The following is a 10267-nucleotide window of genomic DNA, read 5'->3' as shown; positions in this document are numbered from 1 at the left end:
ATATATATATATATATATATATATATATATATATATATATATACACATATATTCATGTCTATTTATGTATATCCATAATGATCAAATGCTAATCCCGAAAGTCTTACACAACATTAACAAGAAAAGATAAAAGTCACTGGAAAATTTACATAGGAAAAGTCGTTTGGTTTAGACATCATATATTATTGTCTCTTATATAATATAAATTCTTACGTCAATAATGATATCGATTGGTTTCGATCACCGCGAATAAAGATATGCAATCTTTACTACATGCGGGCAAACCTTGTATCTGTGGCATTGAAGTTTGAATTTATTTGAATAGAATTAAAACTTAGTACCAACTCTAATACGTCTCGCAAAGTACGCTCAAAATTTTTTATTTCCTGATGCTCGAACATCAATTAATGCCGATGCAAAAAAAGAATAAATAAAAAATAAATATTTAAATTAGCTTGAGTACAAGATAATTTCGTACAATTAAAGTTTAAAATTTACTTATCAACTTTTACATAACGCCATTCTTGACGTAATTGTTATTTCTATTTTTGTCTATTTATTGCGTAAAAAATTGTATGAGTATAAAATAATAATTAGTCATCAAATTGAATTACGGCCTTTTGAAAATAACAATAAGGCGCATATTCATGCAGATTAAATGCGATGTCGTGTCAGCGTGAAAATTACATGAATGACGCACGAATTTATTTGCTACAACGAATTTCGTAATTAACAAATGAGAAACAAGCTTTCAAAATGCGTTTTGTCCAAAATTTGCAATTGTTAAAGATAGTGTAGTGTTGAAAGACTTATATTATAAGCTATTCTGAGATGTTCAGAAAGCATTTTTTCATTGTTAATACATATGTTGAATGAACATAGACATTTCAAAGTGCATTATGTTTTTTAATTAGTGACAAACAAAATGCATTTAATTAATATTTTTAATTAACATTTTTAGCAATTGTTTAGCAATTTGGTTTAATATTTCACATTCCTACTAATTGATATATCGTTATTTTCTGTAAAGTGTATAATTGTAAGTATATAATTTTCTATAGTTTCTTTTTTTCTCATTTTCTAAAAATTACATATTTTGGACGAAATGCATTTTGAAAGTCTGCTCTTTAAATAGAATTTGGAATATTATATACGAAAGGACTTACTTTTTCAGTAAAATACTTACGCTATGATATATAAGAATTTCGTCGTTGTCGTTTCGCATCACGAAATTTATTTCACACTTGCAGGAAATGAACAAATTAATTGTCGTCGCAGTGACAAATCGTGGATATAGTAGGAAAAAAAATCACACAGCACAAACAACAGTGATTACAATAATTACGACGCGAAGTAATTCACCAATCATTTTTTCGTTGACCGTTCTATGATCGTTAGAATTCAGGATACCATAAACTCGCACTAGTTTATAACATCGGACGCAGAACAAAGACACGTTCAGTAATCGTCTCGCATCGTTTATGTATCTTTATAGAACGTGAGTTTGTTTACATGAGAATGACGGCGCGCGGAAATATTGACAGCTATCAGGAGACCTATCGTTAGTGAGCCTTTTCTGCTCTCTTAAATCACATGTAAAGTCAGCCAAGTGAATCTTGTTCTTAATTGCGCGAGTTAATTACAATGTGGAAAAGTATGTACGACATCAGTTCATAAATGCTCATTTTTATCTTCATTTTTTTTCTTCATTTTTAGAGAAAGATTATCAACCAGAAATTTCGTGTCAGTCAGTAATTATTGTGTTCGAACAAATCGACAAAACTCGATCGTATCTCTCAAAAGCATGATCCAATTATTTAGGATACTCATTGCGAACTCCGCTTGAATATTCCCGACTGTCCGTTGAGTGGGATTTTACTTAACATGTACCGATGCGTCGACAGCCGGCTTGAAGACACCCGGCGGTCAGATGGACAAGAAAGGCACGCCCGATGGAGGAAACGGAAATGGATCTCTCTCCAGCGGTAATTCCATAGTCACGATTTCATCGGACGCCGTTTTGGATCCTGAACGTGGTAAGGACCTAAGTGGTCACGGAGGCAATAAGAATATCAGAAACGAAAAATGGTATCACACGATTCTACAAGTGTCAGTACCCTTCTTAATCGCTGGTATGGGGACCATTGGTGCCGGTCGTGTCCTCACCATGGCGAAGGTAAGAGCTTTTCCCAAAAAATTTAATCTTTTTTTCTTTTCCTTTTCATCTTTTTCTTACGTTTATTCTCGTCCAAAGCTAGAAAAATAATTTATAATTACCAAAGATAATATCAAAATTAACATTCCCTTGAATATTTATGCCGATCCATTTTATCGATAGCAGAATATAGGATGCAATGTCGATCTTAACTCAGTACTAATGCGATTGTATAAGTACCTTGATGCATACATTTTTAATACCGATCTCATATAGATTTCAGACAGAGATTACGGCTGATCGGGATATGCTATCAAAGAATTTATCCTTATAATCTTTCGATTAGTATAGAATTAAATAATCATATTTTATCGCAATTTCGTATATTATGTTTTAAAACTTCTTCTCTAAAATAAACGGATATGACAAATCGACTTGTCAATATGTTTATTATGATAAAAATAAGCAACGTATTGTGCTTCATGTGTCACTTTTCTCTCAAGTAATGATATTCTTCTAGGTTTTACATAGCAATCAAAGTAATGATAATGAAATTTTTTTCTGTTATATCGATAAAATTTTTTCTGTTCATATATTTTCTAATCTCAACGTATCTGATTTCAGAATATGCCAGCTTTTCTAGAAGTCCCCCAGCTACTGATCTTGACTACATCGCTACAAGGTCTGAAAGGTAATCTCGACATGTGTTTGGCATCGCGGTTATGCACACAAGCGAATTTAGGCAACATGAATAACCGTCGGGAGATCATCAAGATGATCGTCGGAAACATCGCCCTGGTGCAGATCCAGGCGATCGTCGCGGCTATCTGTCTATCGTTGTTCGGTATGGGGGTAGGTGCAATCAATGGAAATGGCTTCGAATGGAATCACGCGGTGTTGCTAACAGTCTCATGTATGTGCACTGCGACTAGTTCCTGTTTTATCTTGGGTAAGCCATTCTCTCACCAATATGCTTATTAAATACCGACTAATGTACACCTTTTACGCCGCACTAGCTATAAATTGATACTCCCTTGAAGTAACCATCCATTCGCCATTTATCAGCAATTAGCATTAACAATGTCTGCTATCGCAACTTATAGATCAGTCACGCATTATATTAATTCTCTTTTTATGATAGCAGAACGTATATAATAAAGATACTTGGAGATCATAAATGATCTTTTTTATATACGCGTTGTGTTCTCGTAAATATATAGAAAGACTTGTGTTTCTTTCTTGTAAAAACGTTTCCGTTCAGAGACGCTTTTAATAAAAAAAAATATTATATACTCATGCACAAAGAATAAGAAATATAAACTACTGTATTATTATACAATCCATATTTTTTGTAGATAAATATATTTGCGTATTATCGCGTTTTAATTTTTGATTTATGTTATTTATCAATATTTCACATTTTATTTTTTGTTCGTGATATTGTAATGAAGCTCGAAAGGATTATCGATTTAACTAATGTACGATATTAATTTTCATTTCTAATATAGAATACGAATCTCGTATTTTATTATACCATGCATAGCGTCAGATTATCTACCCATGCGAATTATCTAATCGTTAAATATATTATTAGAATGCTTCGTTAACTATAAAATCAATTTATTTGTCTATTGTAGAAAACATAAATTCTGTCTTCTATTTTTTTCTCCTTCTCTATGTATTTGTAACATTATTATTATAAAATTTTTTAATTGGAGATAGATGTTTTTATTTTATTGTAATCTTTTCGTTTTTGATTTTATTTATTAAACTGTTAAATTTAATGTTTAATAATATCATACAATCATCTTTAAGTGCTTCTTTATAATGCAACGAAACGAATTTTTAATTGTTATCTTAGAAAATTATCTTTCCTTCACAGATTTCGTTTTGATCGCCGTGATCATGATATCCTATAGATTCAAAATGAATCCAGATAACCTGGCGACTCCTCTAGCCGCGTCTATCGGTGACGTCGTGTCTATCGGTATTCTCTCCACTGTCGCATCGGACTTTTACAACAGGCTGTACATAGAAATATGGGTGCTATATATCGTTATAGGAATGTATTTATTACTTTTGCCGATTTGGATCATAATCGTGCTCAAGAACAAATACACAAGAACAGTATTAAAATCTGGCTGGGTCCCCATCCTGTCTGCTCTTCTGATCAGTGGGTTAGTATAAGCTAAATTGATTTTTTTATTTAGATTAGTTTTCCGAGGAATTTTATTCCAAGTCGTTTGTCCACGAATATTCGAATGAGTCTCTTCCTCTCATGATTATATTTTTAATTAATAACTTATATTATTAATTAATTCGATCATTCATTATTAATTTTTATTTTCACCCTTTAACTCACATAATCAATTAATCTTTAGTCGCCGCGATCCCAAGTCATTTTGTTTAACAATGTATTTTCGCGCAATTAATTAAGTATCAATTATAATTAGATTATTATTTTGCTTAATGTATATAATTATATACATTATATTTTAAATTATATTTTAATTATATTTTTAATTTAAAGATTATGCGTTTCGCGGGTTTCTTCCGTGTCCAGATCCATTCCAGATCCATTCTTGGCAAGAAACGCATAATCTTTATATAGAAAGGACCCGTGGAAGTCTCAAGAATATTTTTAATTTATTTATTTCTGTTAATATCTTGTCTTTAGCGGAGGTGGCTTAGTTCTTGAAAGAACGATCGATTCTTTTAAAGGATCTGAAGTCTTTCAACCAGTCATTAATGGAATTGGCGGCAACTTAGTATCGGTGCAAGCGTCTCGAATGTCAACCATGTTGCACCAGTCTTCTATCCTAGGAATTCTACCACCGCACGACAAAATTTGTGTGACCCCATGGCACGCACTCCTCGTAGGATGTACGTATAATTCTTAATGTATATATATATATATATATATGTATATATGTATATATGTATATATATATATATATACATTTACTCCCTATACTTTATTATTACCCTATAGATTATTAAATTATAATTACTACCCTGCATATACTATATATTCTTAAAGTAATATTGTATACTTTAAATCAATGATTTTTAATTATAAAATCTAACAATTTTTTTTTTTAATCTAGACAATAAATAATATAAAAATATTAATAAATTAAAATATTTATATATTACCCCTTATTAAATAAATAATTAAATTTTTCACATTTTTTTATGTGAAAAAGAATTTTATTTTAGAAAAAGAAAATAATAATCAGAATTAACACTTTCCTAATTGAGATTATTTTAATATTGAAATTTCTAATGTCAGAATTTTTTAAAATTCGATATTTAAAGATTTTTCTTCTTTACAAATAGCGATATACGCCAAAACCGCAAGATTGCTCCTCGCTATGGCCATCCCCGGTCAACTGATTTTTGTTTTCATCGCTAATGCTTTAAATCCAGGCAATTGCAACATACATGCATACTTTGTATTCTTTTATGTAACTGTTTCTTTAATACAAGTAAGTAGCGCAATTACGACTTTATTATTTTATTTCGATTTTGAGAATTGCGAATACGGAATTGCATAACGGAAATTTTTTCAGGTAATGCTTCTGTTATACACCGCACACATAATCATTCACGCAATGTGGAGGTGCAAAATCGACCCAGACAACTCGGCGATCCCCTACTTGACGGCACTGGGTGATTTGAGTGGATCGTTGCTCTTAGCATTAGCTTTCTTCTTTGTATACTTGATAAAAAGACCATATTGTTTCGATTAAGTAAATCTGAGATAGAAGTAAAGTACAAACATACATATATATACACATACATACACACACGGCGTAAAGAACTTTTAACAATACCTGATTTATCTCATTATGAGACAAGAGGATTGCTCTGCGCTGTCAAAACAATTCAAATACCTTGCGCTTCATGGTATTATATAACTCGAGATGACTCGCAAAATTGAGAAATGACGATGAAATAATATCAAGAAGCGAAGGGAATGCAATGAGGGAAATACTCAGATTACAAAAATATATTTGTTAACAATAATTCCGAAACAGTTGTTAGTAATGTTTCTGTACATATGTAACGGCTGTGAACTAAATGTAATAATTATGAAACAGCGCGATAATTAGCAATTTTAGAACGTATTTCGCGTTTTTTTTTTTTTTGAAAAAACGTCACAAACCTCTTGCAAATAAATAGATACCTAGTCAATTTAATAGTAAATAATACGTATGTTTGAAAACTGTCTGAAAGATATTTCAATTCATTAAAAAAACTATCAGTCTTTTAACTATCCACGGAAATGTCTTTCAGCGTTTTAGAAAATTTGTAAATAAATAGATTGCATCATCCTGACGAAGAATTCCTGTCGCGACACGAAATACGAGTAAGCTAATATGTATCGCGACGTGTTCTAACTTAAAGCGATAACAATGTATTCTTGAAGCAATAGCATGTTTTAATTGTAAGGGTAATTCTACAATGTGCTTTTTATTTTCTGTTTCTTGCTGTTTGTCTCTTGTCTTATTCACCAAAAAGGCAAGAAACATACAGTAAGAAACAGGAAACAAAGAGCACATTGTAGAATTAGCCGAAGCGATCATATAATTTATAAAATAGTGGCCGTGAAGAACCAGAGTTACGAACAAAGCGAGCGAATCAAGTGCCAAGAATTTCTATATTTTTCATCTTGGAAATCGCAAAATGTCCGAAACGTTCATTTTACTACGACGAATGGTACACCATTTAATTGCACAATTGTGCAATTGCGTCGCAATTGTGGCTCAATTAAAGCATTTCAACGACATATTATTAATTAAAGGAAGTGTTAATTACCGTTCCCCGTCATAACCTTATGTGCATGTAACTTATTTAATTACGCAACGCGGCCTCTAGGACACGCCTTACGTAATACTCAGACAATGCCAAGTAATTAGTACGCGTCGATTATTTGTCTTTGAAGCTATAAGGAATTCACATTTCGAATATCTCGCAGCACGTTAAACATGACTACAAAATACTCCAAATATTGCTGATACAACTTTAATCAAAATACTTTAATTAAAATATTTCCAAATTCATCAAGAATTTAAGTCTTCTATTTATCATGGAGATTTAACTTATTTTTTCTCACCGTCCTATTTATAGAACAGCATTTAAAAATTTTTTCTCTCCGTATGCATACTGCATCTTTTTAATTTTTTTTCTTCATATGTATTTACAACTTAGCGCCGAGATTACTTCCATATCTCCAAATCCATATGTATAAAAAAAATTTTTAAATGCTGCAAATAGAACTGTAAGAACAAATGGGTTAGCTTTAGCAAACCTTTCGCATGCAAAATACAGTGCAACAAAAGTTCAACGTGCTAAAATCTGTACAAAAACTGATGATCGATGATAAAGAATTGTACGAAACGGAGTTTATAAACTTTTTTAACAACAAATTATTTTGAAATGTATTAATGTTTGAAATATTTAAATATATTTTTAATGTATACACTTTACTCACTGTTTTACGTAATGTTATTCATTGCAACGAACAATAATAAACATTAATACTGGTTAAGTAACCCTGAGCTTGCATTAGCCTAATAGAAATTTCAGTCAAAGTTTTAATCTAAAAGAATTCTAATAGAGTTCAAATTAATTGTAAACAAGAAAGTGAAATAAATAAATTGGATTTATTAAACTTAATATGCATTTACACTTTTTGTGCTAAATTAAAACATAAATAGGCTAGTCTTGAAATAAAGTCATTAATTATATATTCACATTTAACGAAATAAATAAAATTATATGATTGATGCGACCGTTGTTATTCGAATCTCATCAAAAATACATTAGATCAAAAATATTAATATAAATGGCGTAAGATCTGGAAAGGATAATAAATTCCCTTCATAATTAATATATTACTAACATTTTTAATTGTACAATATACATTCTTCACAAAGGACCCCACTAATCCTATATAAAATTGGGTCCCGGTGAAATCAAATAGTTTTTTCATATGTTATAGCTTATGATCTGCTAAATAAAACATATAAGTTTTTGCGCAAAAAACTGAACAGTTTTCGTGTTCAACCTATAGTTGCTGACATCTCACCATAAAATGCTTATACTTTTAAAGCTGACTTAAAATGGATAAAATTATAGTGTTTTGAAAAGGTTTCAACAAGAACTATAAGAAAATGGAAGAAAAAGTGGAGTTACTTAAAAAATTCGAATTGACTTTGCCCTACCTTGGTGACACTCAAAGTCAAATTGATGAAGCCAACGGCTAGGCTTTTTAAACTCTATAACTTTTATCTAAAACATTTTTTTATAAAACTTATAGTTTTCCAGATATTTTGCCGTCTCGAAACATTTTATGTTCCTTATATAATTATATAGAATTGTTAATGGATGTCCCAAATCTTTTACCAATAAGTCGCCATTGCTCTTACTCACAATATCTCGTTAATTTAACTAAAACAATAGAATAAAACTATTTAACGTAAGAAAACTATTAAAGATTCAAATTTTATTTACTAATTATAAATTCATATACGTTAATGTGAACACTTTGGTACTGATTGTAAATAGCTTCAAGCTCAAAAATATGATTTAAAAAATAGGTTTATTCGATGTGATCGTTTTACATTAAAATATTACGTCTTGATACATTTGAGAGTAAAAATAAAAGATAATAAAATATTCATATTTTTTAAATATATGAAATATAAAAATTAAAAAAATATAAGGAATATATATAAAAAATAATTAGAGTAACTGAAGTTGTTGTCTATATATGTACCATAATATAAAAAAGTGTTATACAGTATAATAAATATTATTTTAATTTTCCTACGTATCCTATTCTCAAATATTCATTCAGGATTAAATTTTATATAAGTTAGTGCAGAAAAAAGCAATACACATATATGCACATATATGTATAACATGTATTATTTTCTAAAAAATTTCTTTTATTTTTTCTCTTATTTCTAATGAAATAATAACAATATTTAACATATTTTAATGTAGTGCATATGTTATACAATTTTTAATCTCGTTTTTTTATAAAAGATTTTATATAAGACATTTTACAATTATTATTTATTTCAATACGCTGACTTTAGTTTAAACTTTTATAACTTATCCATGTGTAGTAATTAGATTTTATAACTGAAATAATAACATGATGTAAGATCCAATATACACTTTGTCAAGAAATAGAAGAATTTTTATTTCACTCATAATTATTTTAAAATTGCATTCAGAGTTTCACATCACTTAAAATACTTAATTTTGAAATAATAAATTATACAAAAAAATGATTCTAATAATTTACAAAATACAAAGAGATATGCTCTTATTGGCATTATATTCCTTTATTGATTTAAAGAGATATGTTTATTGATGGTGAAAGAAAATTATTCCTTTCGGATTTTACATCATTCATTTAAATTTCTTATCTCTTCATGCTTTAGAGCAAGATAGAACAAGATAAGGTTCAGTAACGAATCGTTCGAATCGTAAAAAATACATGGATCTTGAATTTTATCGATGAAATGGTAATCGATTTAATAATTTTTCAGTTTATTTTTAAATTAAAGTTTTGTTTTTTATATTGCAAAGTTTATATTAAGAAATTTAATCTAATTTTATAATATTCGAGACATTTGAAATCGTTGTTGAAAGATTTTTTTTAATTTAGATTTATTTGTTGGATATTTATATTTCTAATTTTGAATAAATGCGAATAGGGTATAAACGCGGACTTTATTCGTATGACTTTAATGGAATTATTATTATTATTATAAATAATTGTTTATATTAATATTTAGTCAATTTTATTAATATGATGAATACGTCTCTTCGCGACGCGTTCATGTTTCGTGCATATCATATGAAAACAGAAAATCTTATACTTATTGTCGGCAAAAACGAGTATTTCTTCTTATTGTTGATTTCTGGCATATGAAGTCAGAATATTGGCCAGCAACGAAAAGTAAGTTTAATCTGACCAGAAGAAAGAAGAGTATTATTCAAACGAAGTAGGTTGGTGTAACATCAATTTAATTGTAAGTTTTTAAAAGATATATATATACACGTATATATATATATATATATATATATATA

General features: G+C 29.3%; 1 protein-coding gene across 1 annotated transcript in view; it reads left to right on the top strand.

Moving 5' to 3' along the window:
* Nucleotides 1-5907, top strand: part of LOC105626326 (solute carrier family 41 member 3-like) — a 6288-nt gene extending 381 nt beyond the window's left edge. The window contains exons 2-7 of the mRNA XM_012207627.1: nucleotides 1905-2176; nucleotides 2780-3104; nucleotides 4038-4332; nucleotides 4833-5038; nucleotides 5495-5643; nucleotides 5728-5907. Of these exons, the coding sequence (XP_012063017.1) occupies nucleotides 1905-2176; nucleotides 2780-3104; nucleotides 4038-4332; nucleotides 4833-5038; nucleotides 5495-5643; nucleotides 5728-5907 (1427 nt within the window). The remainder of the gene's footprint in view (nucleotides 1-1904; nucleotides 2177-2779; nucleotides 3105-4037; nucleotides 4333-4832; nucleotides 5039-5494; nucleotides 5644-5727) is intronic.
* Nucleotides 5908-10267: the final 4360 nt, after the last annotated feature.

The sequence above is a fragment of the Atta cephalotes genome, assembly GCF_000143395.1.
Source record: "Atta cephalotes unplaced genomic scaffold scaffold00005, whole genome shotgun sequence".
Taxonomy (NCBI): domain Eukaryota; kingdom Metazoa; phylum Arthropoda; class Insecta; order Hymenoptera; family Formicidae; genus Atta; species Atta cephalotes.
Note: the sequence above shows the minus strand (reverse complement) of the source record. Positions and strands in the feature narration are given on the sequence as shown.